We start from the raw sequence: 20,330 nt of genomic DNA, 5'->3' as shown, positions 1-20,330 counted from the left end.
TGATCATGTTCCCCTCTCGAGGGTGGAAGCTCATGAGGCTTGTCAAAGACTGGCAGATGGTTATTTAAAATCTGTTGCATCTCAGGATGAATTGGCAGAGACTTGGTTGCGACTGCCTGGATAGCATTAAATTGAGCTATAACTCCATGATGGCCCTTTTTTAGCAATTTTTCCATCCTATGCGAGCTGATGATAGAGGGAGCTCCCGCCTGGAGTCCACGGAGGGTATGTGTGGAGTTGTTCTGCTTAAAACTCATATATAACTCATGGAAATCCATTGTGATTGGCCCAAGAGTGCGGAGCCATTCAGCGCCGAGGACAATGTCACACCCTCCCATGTGTATGGCAAACATGTGGGTCTTCAACTGATAATCCCCCATTTGAAGTTTGACATTTTCACAGCGGCCTTCACATTTCATTGTGCCCCCATCCGCAATTTGGACTTGGAAGTTAGAAACTGCTCGTACAAAACAATGCACTGCTTCTGCGACTTTGTGATGGATGAAATTATGTGTACTTCCACTATCAATCAAGACTACTACTGGGCGATGTTTAATAAAACCTCTGATTTTGAGAGTTTGAGGTGAAGAAATCCCTGCCAAAGCATGCAGCAAAATAACTGGTTCGTCAGGGACATTGTCCTTTTGGTTGTCCTCTTCTACCGCCTCATGTTCCTCAAGTGGTGGATCTTCCTCCGATGAGCTGTAGTCAGTGGCATCAATTTGAAAAAATTTGGGCTCCTTGCATTTATGACCTGGGGAGTATTTTTCATCACATTAGTAACATAATCCTTGCTTTCTTCTTTCGGCCATTTCTGCAGGTGACACCTTTTGGACCTTAAGTGTTTGAGTCGTGTTGTGAGCCTGTGGGGGGTGACCCTTAGCGGAGAAATTTGGGCAACTGTACTGGGTTGCTAACGCACGTTCCACGTTACGAGCTACCTTGCAAGCCTCCGTCCATGTGGGAGGGTGGTGCAATAGGACTTGGGCTTTTATGGCTTCTTTAAGACCGATGATAAACCATTCCGTGTAGAGCACATCTGAGAGACCCCTAGTGCGGAAGGCTAAGGCTTCAAAGGCTGTAATATATTCATACATTGTGCCAGTCTGTCAGAGCTTAGTAAGATGACCCAAAAAAGAAGATTCCTGGTCAAAGCGGTCTGTAAGAGCTTTTTTGAAGTTGGTCCAAGCCAGAAAAGGTCCATTGCAACATTGATGCCATTCCCACCATTGCCACCTTTCATTGTCCAAGTACATGCTCCCCACCATAAGCTGAGTCTCATTATCTAAGATGTTATTCAGATTGAAATACTGCTCCATTTGTGCTATCCATGCTGCTGGGTGAGAACCATCAAATTTATGCATATCCAACTTGGAAGGTCGCTAATGGGATTGTTGGTGGGTGCCCCAGACATGAGGAGAGTGGCTAGACTCACCCTCACTGTGTCCATTGCCATTATACGCCTCCTCGTGGGCTTCCTCCTTGCCCTTCGAGATTAGGGTAGATAGTCTGTCAAGTTGACTTTGGATGGATTGTAAGGTTAGTTCAAGTTTGTCAATCCTCTCATTGGCCATAAATTGAGCTCTAGTTTCTACCATGCACCGATCAAATGTTCTTGAGATTTGGGACCACCCAAAAAAAAAATTCAGTAAGAATTGAATGGTACCATCGTGCTCAGCTCGTCGTCCTAATTCTGATGGGCTAGATCACCAATAAGCGCCCCGGGAGATCTCAGACTCATGAATACTACAGTCGCCAAATCCTCAAAATGCCAATGCTGCCAAAAGTCCTGCAAAAATTCTGCCTCGGTATAGGAACCCCACACAACTACTCAGATTTGGTGGATCTGAGAGATCTGAATGGCGGATCGGATAGCTCTGGGCGGCGAAACAGACTGCTGATGCGGATTTGATGGATCTAATAGATCGGAATGGCTGGTCTGCTAACTCGGAACTGCGGGACTGATGTCTGCTGCTTCTGCACACCTTTGCACGAGTGGAACTGGCAGAGATGATGCGTGATCCCAAGATAGAAAAGGGAACTATGGTCTCGAGGAGTGTCAGGTGCTACAGATCGCAATATACATAAGGGTCTGACAGTAGTACTCGGCCCAATGTTTCAGGGCTCTAACTAAGGAGGATCAACCGTACCCTTAGCCATACAACCCGACTACCCTATTGTACGGGCGAGTAATCTCTCCGAGTGCTGTTCTCGGTGTACTGTAGCAGCAAGACAGCCGACGGTTTATCTATGGCGAGGTTGCGGAGGAGCTAAGGGGCTTCCGATATACCCAGAAGGTACTTGGAAGACATTCCGTACGCGGTTCTGTCTAATGCGCTACTACTCGAAGGGGTACCCACAGGGGTTACAAGGGAGTCCAACAAGTGTGACCACCTCTTGTATTTCCTGCGTGCATGCCTCCCCAAATCTGCATATTTATGCGCTCAACGACAATTCTCGTGGTTTAAAGACGCCGAAACACATCTCTAGCCAAATTTTTTTTTGCTAAGAAATGATCCCACCAACCCTGGAAAGTGCTTTGATACCACTTGCTATTCTCTTAACCTGCAAAAAGATACCCAAATACAGAATATGCGAAGAAAGATACCAGAACATAGAATAGTGAGAGACAATAGCAAATATTTTATTATTCAGAAAGCAATGTTCACTAGCCTCTTCGAGGGGGCAACCTCCAATAGAGCAGAGCTCGATTCAAAAATAAGACACGATGCTCCTTGTAGGGAGTCTCTATCCTTTATATATGACTCATACATGCAATACCATGGATCAATACCAAGGGTTTTATTCATACCATCTATCTAATACTACGACCCATTTGCAACTAACTGTGGTCCCGTAATTAATTGCGGGTTAACCACTTACAATTATTAATATGGGCTTTATTGACTCTTGACTATGACTCGATCCCATTACATAAATAAGGGGGTTAGGGTGGGACCATAACAATATACATATGCTAATTTTCTATTTATATAATAAATACTTAAATTATATAAATTTATATATTTATTGCACTGAGAGGTGCTTGACAACCCAGTATGAGGAAGGTGTTATCAAGTAAAATTACATTTAAAAATATTAAAATAATACTTACAATAACAAGTCACCCTTGTCTAGGTGAGTGAATTATCTTTCAGGTAGAAATGGCTCCCAAGGAGCAAGCATGTCAATCTTGTTAGCCTCACTCTCTTAAAAATCAATAATAGATCTAATTATTAAATTAAATAAATAAAATCATGAGAATTCCTCAAACTAAGGAGTCTAGTTTGGATGAGAGATTCTCTCCAACTAGCCCTCCTAAATTAGTGTGTAAGTTGAGAAATTGTCTCAACCAAGTGAGTCTAAGATAGATGCACTATCTTAAGACCACTTGCTCATGTATTTAAATGTATTATTAAATTATTTGAAAAAATGAGAATTACATGAACATGAGAAACCACATGATGGCTCTCTGCCTTTTCCGCTAGTTTAATTTTTGTGTGTTAATTTGTTGTGCATATGGTTATACGGCTTTGTGATTTTTCTTCAAATCTTGGGTGGATTGGAACCTAAGTGGAGAGGATGGAGAGGATTGTGTCTAGATGAGTCATCTTTCATGTAAAAATGACTCCCAAGGAGCAAGCATGTCAATCGCAGTGGGACTAGAACCCAAATAGAGAGGATAATAGCCCGTCCTCCCTATCACACTAGTTACACCCAGTTGATAATTGGTATTATAAAGAAAAACAAAGTAATTTCAATTAAAAAAATTCTTATATTTTATTTTTCACTATAAGGGATATGTGTAATTTATTACATTCTTAATATGGATTTGATATATAACATTTAAATAAATATTAATCACAATTATATATATATATATATATATATATATATATATATATATATATATATATATATATCTTGAGGGTTATCTCAATTTGTCAAGTTCTTGTGCTTTTGAGAGGTCACTAGCTCAATCTTCTAGACCCAAGGGTGTCAGACTCCTGAATCTTCTCGACCCAAAGGTGTTAGACTCCTTGGTTGTAATCGATCTTTGATGTCCTTGAACTACCTTGAAAAGAAAATTATTTAAAAAAGAAAATTATACAGAGCCCTATCAACATATGTTTTCTACTTCCAAATATAATTGGGGCATGTAAATTGTAAATCATATTTATAATATTTCAAAGTCAACTATATATATAGTATATAAAACAAAAGAAATATAAAATTTTATATAAAAAAAAAAAAAATAAAAAATTTATAATTCATTCATTTTTTAATATGGAAATGACATGTAATCTATTAAATATAAATTAATGATAATAAATAAATAAATATATAAATATATATATATATAAAACTTTTTAAAAAACATTTATAATAAAAAAAATTTAATTTATTATTTTTTAATATAAAAATAACCTCCAACCTTTTAAATAAATATTAATAACAAAAATTATATATAACATTTAAAAAAATATTTATAACAAAAATAATTTTTTTATACGAAGAGAGAGACACGCAATGTTGCGTGAGGTTGTGAACCAAGCTTAAGACCCCTTTTTCACAAGTTGTTTGTCATACTGGAGCCAATAACCACTTAGCCCAAAACCACTTATTCGCATCAGCTGAGGAAATCAGAGGCTAATATCCTCTCCTTCGGTGGTCCATACTAGTTTTTGGTTTACACGCCAAATAAATTCAAGGCCCGACCAAGCTGTGGCTGGGTCCCACCTCGGGTCGCGGGTCGACGGGTCGGGCGGGGCGATTTTTTCCACGTTCACGCTGCAGAGGGCCGAAAGAAGGATCATGGAACACTCATCCGAAGCAGATATTTGGATCCATCCTATTCTATTCGTGCCATCTAACACTGGTCAGAGTGCGCTATCAGAAGAAAAGATTCTTATTTCGTTAATAAATTCTTTAATAAGATTGGTAATTCATATGGAATTAATATATAATATTTTAATATTAATAATAATATTTATTAGGAAGGTTTAAGGAAGTAATGTTACATTTTAAAATAATATTTATAATAACACATTAAAAGAAATAGTAATAATCAAAAAATTATTGTCAGTCATATTTTATTTTAATTTTACATCTATTTTATATAGATATAAAATGATTGAAAATAAAAGAAAAAAATAATTACTTTTTAATATGAAAAAAATATGTTATTCTTTTAGTACAAAATATGGAGTTGAAAGATTCCATGTAAAAATAATACAATTGATATTATGTTATATGTAATCCATTCTATGTTTAGTTGGCATGTAATAGTTAAATTAAAAATATATTAATAACAAAAATTATTTTAATTATAAATATTTGCTTTGTGGACTTTAGAAAGGCTTTCGATACAGTTCCTAGATACAACCTTTGGAATAGGTTAAAAGAGCTAAAGGTTCCTCTTGAGTTGACAGCTGCTGCTATAAGGTTATACGAGAATGTAATTGCCAAGCTAAAGAGCAATGAGGGGTGGTCGAAAGATATTAAGTGTAACATCGGAGTTAAACAAGGTTGTCCCCTCTCCCCTACCCTATTTGGCATTTACATCGATAAGCTCGAAGGCTATTTAGAGGAAGCAGGATGTGATGGCACGATCTTAGCTGGGATAGTCGTTATCCTTCTTCTCTATGCTAACAATATTGTTCTTTTGGAAAGGTGCCCTTTTGATCTTGATAAGCAACTCAAGCTTCTTAAGGATTTCTGCTCTACCATGGGTATGACTGTTAACACTGACAAAACAAAAGTTATTATTATCAAATCCAAGAAGGACACTTACGCTAATTTTATGTATGACAATAACAACTTGGAGGAAGTGTATTCTTACAAGTACCTAGGAATTGATATCCATCACAAGCTTAACTGGAACCATAGCATTGAGAAAAGGATTAATGGGGGGTGGAAAGCTTATTTTGGTCTTGAAAATAATTGTAAAACAACAAACCTCGTAATGTGGGATAAAAAGAAGTTCCTCTTTGAAACTTTAGTCACTCCTGTTATCTTATATGGCTGTGAGGTTTGGGGTTGCAGCATCTCCAGAGAATCATGGAGAAAGATTGAGCAAATCCAGAAGCGTTTTATAACTTATAACCTGAAAATTAAAAGTAATACACCCTATCCTATTCTCCTTATAGAAGCAGGTCTTTCCCCTATTGAGAGCCTAGCTATGCTTAGGTTTCTGTTGTACAAGCACAAGCTCAGCAACATAGACGATCATAGACTTCCTAAGCTAGCTTTAAATTCCAGCCAAAACCACCTAAGGCTCAATCGAGGATGGCATAAAGACACAAGGCCCTGGTTAAACTATTGGGAGATCAACGAGAATGATGCATTGCAAAACATAAGTAACATTAAAGATATTGTTACTTCTAAGTTCAAAGAAAAATTATGGTGTGAGAAAGATTTAGCGTCCAAAAGAAAATTAAGTTATTATAAGGAGGTCATCAACTCCACCCTTGAAGATCAAAAGTATCTCTATATTTTAACTAGCTCAAAGAAGAAAATTAATATAGCAAAGATTAGAACGAATTCTCATGAGCTCCATAGTGAAACAGGTCGTTGGGCAGTTCCTAAAACGCCATGGATGGAAAGGATCTACCATATTTGTGAGAATAGGAGCATCGAGGATGAAAACCACTTCCTCTTAGAGTGCCCTACGTACAACCACATTAGATCTCAATTTCACAATCTTTGTTACAATACTGACCTTCCTAGCCTTTTACAATGTCAAAATTATAGTGAGCTCGGGAAGCTTCTCTCCAAGCTTTTTGAGCATAGGAATAAAATCTTAAATCAAAATAAATAATTTGTTTATTTAGGTCCGATAGATCATTGTTTGGTCTCGGCGGACGTTAACCACCACCACCATCATCATCATCAAATAAAATATTTTAATATCTATATTAAATAACATAATTTTATATCAAGTTATATAATAAAAAAACAAAGTAATTTAAATTTAAAAATTCTTTGTATTTTCATTTTTCATTATTACATTATTAATATGGAGTTGATACATAACATTTAAAAAATATAATAACAAATAAAAGGTTAATATGAATTATATATAGGGAATTTTTATTCCATTAATCAGAGACTTGTAATTCATTATATTTTAATATGGAGTTGGCATGTAACATTTTAAATATCCACATAATATCAATACCAAGTATATCTATCTGAAAGGTCACTTATTGTCTCCTCAACCATGGAGCCTGACCCAAGAATATAAATATATATATATATATATATATATATATATATATATATATATATATATATAGATATATATATACACACACACATACACATTAAAAAAAATTAATATAGATTTTAAATATAAAAGGAAAGAGCATTCTTGTCCCATTAATAGCTTTTTAGGGAGCTGTATAATTCATTTTTGAATATGGAGTTGACATAACATTTTAAATATTATTAACAAAAATAATATATATATATAACAAAAAAAATTATATAAAGAAAATGTTTTATGGATACATGTTTTCTACTTTCAAATATGATTGGGACATGTATTAACATTTTGATATATAGAATGTGAATCATAAATAAAATATTTCAATGTCATATATATATATATATATAAAACTAAAGAAATCATGCTTGGAGCAACTCTCAAACATACATGTTTGCCCAAGATTGGACAATAACACTGGTGACCAAACCTCTCACCTAACCATTGGACCACATCTTTGAGAATATGAATATATATATATATATATATATATATATATTAAACTTGTTTAAGTTATATATATATATATATACACACACACATACATATATTATTTAAACAAGTTTAGTATAGATTTTATATATAAAGAGACAGAATTTTTATAGAGATTTGTAATGCATTCATTTTTTAATATGGAGTTGACATGTAACATTTTAATTATCAATAACAAAAATAATATATATGTAGTGAAGCTAGGCTTTGGTCTATTCTCAAAACTCCTTGGAGTGAAAGAATATGTCACATTTGTGATACTAAGAGGGTTGAAGATGAAAAGAATTTTCTTTTGTATTGCCTCGCTCACATCTGTTCTCTTTTCCAAAATATTTGTCACACTACCAATTGTCTTGACTTGTTAAGTCACCATAACTATAGTGACTTAGGAACTCTTCTTTTCCTTCTTTTTGATCATAGAAATGAAATATTAAAGAGTCTCAATTAATCTCTTAGTTTTTTAAGATTTGATACACCACATTGATTTTAGTGGACATTAATCATCATCATCATCATCATCACATACACACACACACTTGTAACATTTTAAAAAATATTTATAACAAAATATGAATGCAATATGTATTAACATTTTAACTAGTAAAATGTGAATCATAGTTAAAATATTTCAATGTGAACTATGTATATATTATATAAAACAAAAACATTAAAAAAAAGCTAATATGAATTTTATATATAGAGAATTCTTACTACATTAATACGTTTTTTAGGGAGATTTTTCATTTTTTAATATGGAATTGACCATAAATATTTTAAATAATTATAGCAAAAAATTATAAATTTATAACAAAAATTATTATATAGAGAGAGTCCTATAAATTCTACTTTCAAATGTGATTGGAGAATGTGTTAACATTTTAATGTATAGAATGTGGAGCATGTACTAATATTTCAATATCAACTATTTATATACTATATAAAACAAAAGAAATATTTATATATAGAGAGAATTCTTATTCCATTAATAATTTTATTTTTTTTAGGTTTGTAATTCAGTCAATTTTTAATATAAAATTAACACACACACACACATATATCTATATGATTAAGACATGCACTTAAAATTTTAATTTATAGATTGTGAATCATGTGTATATATATATATATATGTATATGTATATATATGTGTGTATATATATATATATATATATATATATATATATATATATATATATATATATAATATACATGAGAAGAAAATCTAATTTTATTAATAGGTTTTTTAGAGAGATTTGTAATTATGAATTGAAATGTAACTATATATATATATGGGCCTGGAGTATGCCCTAAAACTGCTTCTGCTTGGCTAAGAGCTCGTCCTCCTCGGACGTAAGGAAACAGGTTAACGGCCCAAGACCCAGAGGCATCTGGCAGGAGTGAAAGCCTGCTCCCTTACGGACCACCAGCGGGTTATTTCAGGTGGCGTGGTTTTCCTTGATAACAGTGATGTGTCAACTGACATTCGCGGATAGCAGCCAGAGATGGCTGTCCTCACTGTTGGTTTGACAAACTGAGTTTGATAGGTTTTTCCACCTTTTGAAAAAAAAAAAAAAAAACTATATATATATATATATATATATATATATATAAACAAGTTAAATTTTAAAAATTATTTATAACAAAAATAATTTTATAGAGAAAGTGTTTTATGGATATATGGTTTTTACTTTCAAATATGATTGTGGCATGTATTAACATTTTAATGTGTAGAATGTGAATCATAAATAAATCTTTCAATGCCAATTATATATATACTATATAAAACAAAACAAAAAATATTATATACACACACACACACTCAGATCTACCCACAGGGATCACTTTTTATTGGCTCAACCACGAATCTTGACCAGGAGAGTGAAGGTGCTTTAAATATGGAGACTACAACAATTGAGGTAACTCTCGGTGTATATGTATAAATTTTTAGTTAAAAAAATTTAATGTGGATTATATCTATATATATATATATATATATAGATATATATAATCCATATTCCATTAATAGGTAAGGGATATTTGAAATTCATTCAATTTTCAATATGGAATTGACATGTAATATTTTAAATATCCATAACAAAAATTATATATATAAAAGTAATATTTTAAAAAATATGTATAACATAAATAATTTTAATATAAAGAAAGAGTCCTATAGATATATGATTGGGGCATGTGTTAACATTTTAATGTGTAGAATATGAATCATATATATATATAGATATATATCATTTTATTAGTGTGTTGCTAAAAATCAATGTAGTTTCATTTTAACTTTGAATTTACCAAGAGCCAAAATCAATCAAATATTTCCACGTGCAAATATTTCCTTAAGATTTGGATTAAAAAAAGGTTTTTCTTGGTACTTGGTGCTCCTCTTATTGGGATGTTCATTGTAATGAATGTCTTTTGGTTTTTTTGTTGTCTTGTTAGCTTAGTTTTTGGGTTTTGAATTTTTGGCCAACAAATCCGATAGGATTGAGGCCACCAGATTTTTGTGGATATACTTGGAAAATTTAACTTTGTGAGTTAATAAAAACTTTGATCTTCACACACACACACACATATATATAAGAAACATATGTATATTAAAAAAATATGTTTATTTATAAATTTTGTTGTTATTTATTATTTATATATGTATATTACTTTTTTATTTATATCATAAATACTTAAATTTTTTCCCGTGGAAAAAGTCGCACTTTCTTTATTAATAAAGAAACTGCATTTTGCAGATGCATAACATATACAATATTTAGGCATAGCATGTCCTTCTTGCCCAGTCAAAACTGTGTTCGCCAATTAAGGGTTTTGGAAAAAAACATAGAGAGTCTATAAATATATATACTTGTTAGCCCAGGCAGTAACTCCTCAAGGCAAAAAAAATGATTCGTATGTGTTATTCCATCAGGTAGGTCTTTATTATATACATGAGGGAGAGACTGTTCAGTTCATCTCCCGATGACTGTTCATATTTCTTATTTATCTATTTACATATATTCACCTAATCACAAGGATTAGGTGTCAACATTCCCCCCCTTAATCTGAAGGGATGTTGGTGAGTCCAAGCATCATTCTGAATCATTCAAGCTTTTCTCTTCCAAGTGCTTTGGTGAAGATGTCTGCAATTTGCTCATTTTTGGAACAATGACGGAGATAGATTGTTTTGGCCTCAACATGATGTCGAATCAGACGATATTTAGTATTGATGTGCTTCGTTCGATCATGGAACTCTGGGTTCTTGGCCAACTTTATTGCAGAGGTATTGTTAATCATGAGTGGAGTTGATTGTACTTGTTTTACGTGCAAATCTTCAAGAATTGTCCTGCGCCACACAATTTGTTTTGTTGCTTCAGTTACTGCCACGTATTTTGCTTCTGTTGTGGAATCTTTTGGAACTGATTGTTTGCGTGATCTCTAGGAGGCAACTCCTGATCCAAGACTCATAGCATATCCTGAAGTAGATACGCCAGTTTCTTTGTCTCCATCAAAGTCTGAATCAGAGTATCCAATCAAGGTGAAGTCGTCCACCTGTGTATACGTGATTCCAAAGTCTTGAGTTCCCTTCAAGTACCTTAGAACTCTTTTTGTAGCAGACCAATGTCCCTCACAAGGCTTTTGCATAAACCTGGAGAGGATTCCAACAATAAATGAAATGTTTGGTCGGGTAGTAGTTAGGTAGTTGAGACTTCCTACAAGCTGTCTATACTTTGTTGCATCCTCAAATTCTTTTCCTTCAATAGATGTGAGCTTTAAGTTTTGTTCCATTGGAGTAGTAAGAGGATTGCACTTTGTCATGCCAAACCTGTTCAACAGATCTCCAATGTATTTCTTTTGAGAAAAAAATATCGACTTCGGATGTTGGGTTACTTCAATGCCAAGATAGTAATGAACATTGCCCAAATCAGTCATTTCAAAACTTTTCCCCAATTCCTTCTTTATGGATGCAATGTAGCTTTCATTGTTCCCTGTCATCAAAAGGTCATCTACATATACCACAAGATATACAACTATTCTGCCAACTTTCTTGACAAATAAAGTTGCATCATCAAGATCATAATGTTCGAAATTGAGTTTCAGAAGATGCTCAGTTAATTTTTCATACCAGGCTCGCGGTGCTTGTTTGAGGCCGTACAAGGACTTCACCAGTTTGCATACTTTATGTTCATGTCCTTTCACAGCAAATCCTTCAGGCTGGAACAAAAAAACATTCTCTTTTAGATCTCCATTTAAGAAAGAAGTTTTTACATCCATTTGATGGAATTTCCAACCGTTTTGAGCTACTAGTGCAAAGAGTGTCTGGATGGTAGCCCATTTTGATGTGGGGGCAAAGGTCTCCTCATAATAGACCCCTTCCTTCTGTGCAAAACCTTTTGCCACAAGCCTAGCTTTGTGCTTGTCAAGTGAGCCATCAACTTTATACTTGTTCTTGTAGACCCACTTGAAGCCAATTGGTTTGGTTCCTAATGGAGGATCAACCAGCTTCCAAGTGTCGTTCTTTATGAGGGCATCATACTCCTTTTGCATTGCTTCTTTCCATTCATCATGAGAAGCAACTTCTTTGAAGGAAGTTGGTTCAAAATATGTAGACAAGTTCAATTCACAATCATAAGAAACATCCATATCAACAGGTGAATTAGAGTCATCCACATCACCTCCATTTTTTCTGGTTTGAATTTCTAGTTCCTATTTTTCCAACCTCATCAGGATGAACACTTTCAAGTGTCTTTGTCAGCCACTTTGGGGGACCTTTTTCAGATGGTCCAGGCTGCTCCGTTGATTGAGTTGGGACTGAATCAAGATTGAGTCTCCCAATTCTATCAATCACATCACTTAAAGCATCATCCGTTGTTGGAGTTTCATGTGGGGGAGAGTGTTCTTCAGAAGAAGATTCCACATGTTGATCTAGTATGGGAATCCCCCCTTCAAGATTTGGAATCTGATTATCAAATTCTTGAAATGATTTTGCGTTTGCGAATCTATCCAAGCGATCAAGTTGTCGCTCAACAACATTGTCAGTTTTGGATGATTCAAGAAAAATTACATCTCTAGATACAACAAACTTCTTATTTACTTCATCATAGAGGCGGTATGCTTTGGAGGTGTTTGAATACCCCAAAAAGATACACTTACGACTTCTAACACCAAGTTTGTTTCTATGTACCTTTGGTATCAAGGCATAACAGGTGGAACCAAAGACCCTGAGATGCTTTACTGAAGGAACATGTCCATACCACATTTCATATGGAGTCTTGTTTCTTATAGCATTAGATGGACATCTATTCTTTATATATGCAGGACATAGAACAGCATCAGCCCAAAACATTATCTTTACATTTTTGAAGAAGAGCATGGATCATACCATATTTAAGATTGTCCTATTCATTCTTTCAGCTACACCACTCTGTTGGGGATTATAAGGCACAGTTGTTTGATGTTTGATCCCATGTTGGCGAAGATAGTTTTCAAATTCATTTGATGTGTATTCTTTTCCATTATCAGTGCGAATAGACCCAATATGAGATTGTGCATCATTTTCAATCCATTTATGAAAATTCTTGAATGTTTGAAAAGCATCAGATTTGTTCTTCAATAAATAAACCCAACACATTCTGGTGTAGTCATCAATAAATGTCATGATATATTTATTTCCATTTGCAGAAGGAACAGGCATTGGACCACATAAATCTAAATAAATGAGTTCAAGTTTTTTATGTGCTCTTGAATGTGAATCATGAAAACACTGTTTTCTATGCTTTCCTAGAATGCAAGCATCACATTGCTTAAGTTTCCTAGGAATTGTAGGAAAACCAACAACACCATTTTTCTTCAACAAGCAGAGACTGTCATAGTTCAAATGTCCAAATCTAGCATGCCATAATAAACTTGATGGAAGTGTACCTTCTTCATGATGAGAATTGTATGAAAAATGTTGTGCACGAGCAGAGGTTCCTTGTAGCTTGAGAAGCCTTTTTTCTTCTATTCCCCTCATGAAAAGTGAGTGGTCAGATGCTTTTCTTACCTCAAGCTTTCCATAAAACATATGAATGGAGTGACCTTGCTGGCGGATGTGGACCAAGGACAGCAAGTTTCTCTTGAGCTGTGAGAGATATAGAACATGACGCAGAAGAAACTCTGGAAGACCAGGTAGTGTAAGCCTGATTGTGCCAAGCCCTGATGGCTTGATTTTTGATTGATCTACAAAGTATACTGCTCCATCAACATTGTCAGTGAAATCTTCAAAAAAATCTTTTCTATGAGTCATGTGGTAGGTTGCTCCTAAATTAAGCAACCAATCATTTTTCCAAGAAGCAAGTGAAGCATTAAATAAATCTTCATTTACTCCAATGTTACATTTCACAACATAGTGAGCGGATTCAGTTGCTTTACCTTTGTCTATATCATCAGTTTTACCTTTTTGTTGGTTTCTTTTCTGCTCAATTTTGTCCCATGGTAGCTTGCATGTAGAGGCATCATGTGATCCATTTCTTTTGCAATGTATGCAGTGCAAATCTGCCTTTTCTCCTTGAGAATGTATGCCCCCCTGCCTCTGAAATATCTTCCTCTTCCTCTTCAACCACCTCTTCCTCTTGTAGAATCTTGAGAAGGATGCTTTTCTTTATGAGCAAGGCACACAACCTCTTCAGAAGTTTCAAGGGCTGTCTTCTTTCCAAAAGCTTTCTCTCTTTTAGCACACTTTTTCACAAGAGAGTCAAAGGTGATATCTTTGAGATTTCCATTTGCTTGCAATGACTCAAGATAATTGGAGTAAGTAGGATAAAGTGCCTTGAGAAAAGCGATAAGACGAATATCCAATTCAACCTTAGTGGATTTGATATCATGCATTATAGACTTTACTTCAGATGCAAGAGCAAGAGGATCATTATTTTGCAGTTCAAGAGTGAAGAGTTTAATCATGAGTTGAACAACTTCAAGTGCAGAATGTGAGTCATAGAGTTCTTTCAACTTTTGTAAGGCTTCAAAGGCAGTTGAATATGACGAAATATGGCGACTCACCTCTTCATTTACAGATGCTACGATTAATGCATAAGCTTTGTTGTTCTTGTTTTCCCAAATGACGAGCTCTTTGTCTGAGGTAGGCTGTACTGGTTCATTGTCTCCGTCTCCGACACACACTCCTTTCCACAACTCATTGAAAATGAGGGTGTGTTTTATCATCCGAGACCATTCAGGATAGTTCTCCTTGCCAGTGAGAACTATTCCCACCATGGATATGATTGAATGCATTCTGTAACAAAAAATTCTGCTACAAAATTTTACTCTTAATGGGAAAAAATATACATCTGATATGATGCGTTAAATTATGGAATATGGCAGTGTTTAAACAACACATATATGACAGCCTTAAACAAGATCACTCCATTGATACATGGGAGAGCGTACATTCAATGTACAAAAAAAAAATCAATCTTCACCTATTACAGACCACAGTATTGCCAACAAAAGCAACAAAAAATATATTCACTGTGTATACATCCAGAAAATCTTAAAAAAATACTGCTGTCAGAACACTACATTACAACAACAGCTATATATCATGGAGCGATACTAGATCTCTGCTTCTCGCTGGTCCGACCTGCTCGCTAGAATGGCTGGAAATTTAGTGAGCTCAACGTGTAGCAGAGTCGGTTCACAAAGGCAAAGTCATTCGGTCTTCTGTATGGAAATCAATGCATAGACCAGCTTATGCACAGTCTCACAGTGAGCAACAATGCATAAAATCCAATGCACCAGCGTACAGCCCTTCAAAAATTCTCAATACGCACCAGTGTATAGCCCATAGCAAAGGAACAAAACCCACCAGTGTACAGTAGTTCAAAAAATTCTCAATACGCACTAGTGTACATACCATGTTAGGCCAGCGTTAATTCAATACAACGCCATTGTTTTCCTTTTGACTAGTGTTCGAATTTCAACTAGAGTTATCTAAGAGTCTATGCAATATTCACAAACAACATAATCATGGAGATGCTCACTTCATTGCACTGTAATTATGAATCAACGCCTAGAGATGCTTCATTCCAATGCACAAATTTTAATCAGAGAATTAACACTCCAAGTTTCGCAGAGGGACAAAGGACGGAGCAAGGACAACTCTGAGTGGGAGCATAAAAATAGCAGAAGACAAGAATTACAAGGTCAGACCAGCGTTAAAAATACTAGGAGCAGCGTATATGTGACAAATATGAGACAACGTTTATATGGAGCAGCGTAATAACCAGACAGCATATTAATGAACAACATATTAACCAGAGGCAGAGCCTCACAATATCCATTCCTTACTGCTGCGCTTTTCCCTCAATGTAAAAATTGGAAGTGTTAGAGCCACACAGGGTGAAAGGTGTGCGTTCATATCCCACAACTGTCACTGCGATTGGAGCAGGCAACTGTTAAGGGGAATATAAAAATGCATATGACACTGAATGGAGGGCGGACAGTTCAAAAACGTATATAACACTTGAGTTCTACAAAAATAGGCAGAACATAGGCAGGAAATGGAGTTACAAGGGCAGGAGTACTAAAATTAGGACTGGCTCTGATACCATGTCAGGCCAGGCAGTAACTCCTCAAGGCAAAAAAAAATGATTCGTATGTGTTATTCCATCAGGTAGGTCTTTATTATATACATGAGGGAGAGACTGTTTAGTTCATCTCCCAATGACTGTTCATATTTCTTATTTATCTATTTACATATATTCACCCAATCACAAGGATTAGGTGTCAAAAACACTGCTCTACACAGACAGCCCTGTAGCTATATGTACTAATAAAAAAGTAAACGGTGAGTATTTACATATCTCTATCAAGTACTGTTCAAAAGAAACAAAATTGCAAAATTACAAAAAGTCATTTCTGTAGAGCTGTCATGTTTCTAGCTCTATGAACGGCCTATGGAAGTACTGATAACAACTGTCGTCCCTTTCCTCCATGATTAACCAGCTAGTGTCATCCCTGAGCGCCGCCTCCTTGGATAAGTTGTTGGCGGCTGTGTTGCGTTCCCTGTAAATGTGACGGCAAGAGAAGATGTCAAAATGAGTTATGAGTCAGTGTGCTTCATCCAATATATGTTGTAGAGAGTATGAATTGCAGTGTGCTGATTTACTCAACTAGTTACAAATAGTTTGAGAATCTCCAAATAGTTGTAATTGTTTGCAGTTTTTGGATAGTGCAAAATGTATGATGTTTTTTGCTGATACCAGTTTTGCAAAATTATTTGTTCCCCTTCCCAAACCCATTTGAATTTTGAAAACATGGGAATCAGATAAGTGAAGTATAGCTCCACCCTCGCAGCCCCTCTCGTGAGCTGAACCATCAAAATAAGCCTAAGGGTAGGAATGATTGATGGGTTCAAGAATAATGTTCCTTTGGTTCAGAGGCTCCTCCTCGTCAGGGATGGAGTTATAATAAGCTAAAATCCTTGAAGAGATAGAAGGCCAGTGGGGAGGTCTATGTAAAAAAATGGCTTGATTTCTGGCAATCCAGATGGCCCAGCTAATAAGAAGTGGTACATTTTTGAGTTTAGTAGATTTGCAGGTGTACCACACATTCCAAGAATCCAATATATGAGGACCCTGCCATTTCAAGTCAGAAGATATAGAGAGAAGAAAGCTGCTCTAGAGTTCTTGTGTGAGCAGGCAGTGAAGAAAGAGGTGTTCAGAATCCTCATTTTCGCTTTTACAGAGATGGCACCAGAACGACCCAGCATAAGTTCTTTTCATAAAGTTGGCCCCGGTTGGGACTTTGTTGTGTAGGATAGACCACATGAGTAACTTTGTCCAGGGGGGCACCTTCAACTTCCATAGGTGTTTCCACCACGGAACTAGATCCAGTGGCTTGTATCTTTCCATTAGTACCAGGTAGCCTTCCTTGGGGGAGCATCTTCCATGTTTAGCATGCGCCCATATAAGCTCGTCCTCTCCATCATTAATCCTAATGTGAGCTTCCGATAATGCATTTGTGTATTTTTCCATTCCTGTACCCAGTGACCAGGTATATTCAGTGCGGTGGTTGATTTCTAGGCTTGATGTAAGATAGTGGAATGTACCCCATCTGCAATGTGATTGATATGTGCAATACCATTTGCCTGCAAGTGTCTTCGCAGGCCATCTGAGAGGGTATGAGCATTTTCGTAGCCCAACAAAGGGTCTGTGCCTATCTGAATCTTAGCCCCAGATCTAATTCTCCAAGTTAATCCACTACGGATGAGCTCCTTCGAGTTGTTAACCGCCTTCTAGATTATTGAGTTATTATTCTGCCTGATATCTTGTCTGATCTAGTCGAGGACACTAACTGGATGGATGTATTTAGATGCAGCAACCTTTGTCCAAAGGATGTCATTATTTAGCAGTTGCCACTCGATTTTGGAAGCCAATGCTTGTGAGAAAGGTCCCAGCCTCTTGATGTCCCATCCTCCCCAGCTCTTAGGTAAAGCTAGAGAGTCCCAACTCATCCAGACAAATATTCTCCCTAGTTGGTTCCCTTTCCACAAATATCTACAACAAAAATTTGTAGGCACGATAGAATACCTCTAGGAATCCATGCTAGAGTCATCCAATACACCGGGGTGGCTTCTAAGACTACCTTGATGAATACCAGTCTCCCTGCCCTAGATAAATATTTATGGTACCAGATATTGAGCCTCTTCTCTACCTTCGAAATCAGCCATGTCCAATCTGCAATCTTATAATCGCAAGGTTTGAGCCTGTACCCCAGATATTTGAGTCTCTCTTTCAGTTGTACCACAACAAAAAAAATTATTTTGAGGGCAAATTGGACCTCGTGTTGAGAATAGTTGGTGGCAGTGATAATGGATTTCGATTCGTTTATGACCATGCTCGTGGCCTTAACGAAGATGCTAAGGACTCAGGAGAAAGCAGTAGTGTCCCCAATGTCTCCATTAAGGAGGATCAGTACGTCATCAACAAACAACAAGTGGGTGAGAGTACAATCATCAGTGATTTTGATTCCCCTTATATGCCCCAATCTGCATTCTTCTCCAATAATTCGACTGAGACCTTCCATGATGAGAAGGAAAAGCAGTGGTGAGAGAGGGCATCCTTGCCTCAGACCCCTTTCCGCATGAAAAAAGGGGGAGGCAGAACCATTTATCAGTACACTAAAGGAAACATTCGATATGCAACAAAATATCCATTTGATGAAGGAATAGGGGAATCCCAGGTGGGTCAGCAACATATGAAGGTAGAGCTAGTTGACCCTGTCAAAAGCTTTGGATAGGTCAATTTTCAGGATCATGCCTTTTAGGTTTCGAGTCTGAACAGAATGGAGAAGCTCCTGTGTAGTTCTGACAACTTCATGAATTTGTCAATTCTAAAGGAAGGCAAACTGTTCAAGGGAGATGTGGGCAAAGAGAACAGGCTTGAGCGATTAGCTATGATTTTGGCAATGATCTTATAGATGCAGTTACAAAGTGAGATGGGGCAAAAATCATCAAAGGAATTAGGTTTGTCCACTTTAGGGATGAGGGCAATAAAAGTGGAGTTGAAGCTATCCCACATTATGCCTCTCTGTCTGCATTCTTCAATCAATTTCAATAGGTCTACTCCAAAAATGTCGAAAAAGGAAGAGTAAAACTCAACAGTCCAACTGTCCAGGCCAGGGCTCTTATCTTTTTTCAACCATTTAAGAGTTGCTTCAAGTTCTCCCATGCTGACTTCCTTAGACAATTCCAGTCCCGCTTCCTCATCCATGAACTTAGGAAATATCTATGCAATGCACAGGATCTCTCCCACAGTGGCATGAGGAGGCTCCTTGTAAATCCTCTTGGAATGAACAGTAGCTAAAGAAGCGAGCCCTCTGAAAGTGTTAACAGTAGAGCCATCCTCCTTCTTAAGTTCCTAGATGGTGTTAATCGCCTTTCTCCCATTTGCACGTCTGTGAAAGAACTTTGTGTTGTCATCACCCTCTTTGAGCCAGATAGCTTGAATACGAAGCCTCCAATATTCTTCCCTATCCTTCAAAATATGAGCCCTTATATGGAGTAGTTCCGCAAGCTTATCCTTTTGTTCCTGCGAGGTGAGAATCCCCTCCAAATCCTCCTCCATTTTAGCAATTCCTTCCTCAGCTGATTTGAGAGCTTGCTCATCCTGCTCCTTTTTCCTCCTAGCCCATTCTATAGAAATCTTCTTCAGCTCATACAAGTTGCGGGAAAATCCTTCAGCGATGAGCCCATCTGAATCCACTGGGTGAGCCTTCCAATAATCACTGACTGCCTTTATGTAGCCAGCATCCCTTAGCCAAGTAGAGTTGAATTTAAAGGGGGCTTTGGGCTTCTCATGGGTGTCTGTCAGCTCCATATAGATAGGCCTATGATCAGAGACTCCTCCCAAGCCTATCCACTGCCTGATCTGATAGCCTCGATTGACTAAGGCTTCTCTGATAAGGAAGCGATCCAAGCGCCTAGCCAGGCTGGCTGCTCTAGTTCTATTATTCCTCCAAGTAGGCTGAAGCTTAGCCTAGGGGGTGTCTATCAGATTGTGAGAGTCTAGAAAGTCTCCAAAAAATATCAACAGGG

At 36.4% G+C, this 20,330-nt stretch overlaps 1 protein-coding gene across 1 annotated transcript; it reads right to left on the bottom strand.

The window, feature by feature from the left end:
- Positions 1–19,653: 19,653 nt before the first annotated feature.
- LOC149233743 (uncharacterized) lies at positions 19,654–20,112 on the bottom strand. Its single transcript, XM_089382280.1, has one exon. It carries the CDS (start codon positions 20,110–20,112, stop codon positions 19,654–19,656), a length of 459 nt encoding a protein of 152 aa, XP_089238406.1.
- Between the last annotated feature and the right edge of the window lie 218 nt (positions 20,113–20,330).

This window comes from Pinus tabuliformis, chromosome J (assembly GCF_031772625.1).
Source record: "Pinus tabuliformis cultivar Carrire ecotype Pingquan chromosome J, CPIR1, whole genome shotgun sequence".
Taxonomy (NCBI): domain Eukaryota; kingdom Viridiplantae; phylum Streptophyta; class Pinopsida; order Pinales; family Pinaceae; genus Pinus; species Pinus tabuliformis.
This window is presented reverse-complemented; position numbering and strand designations above follow the sequence as displayed.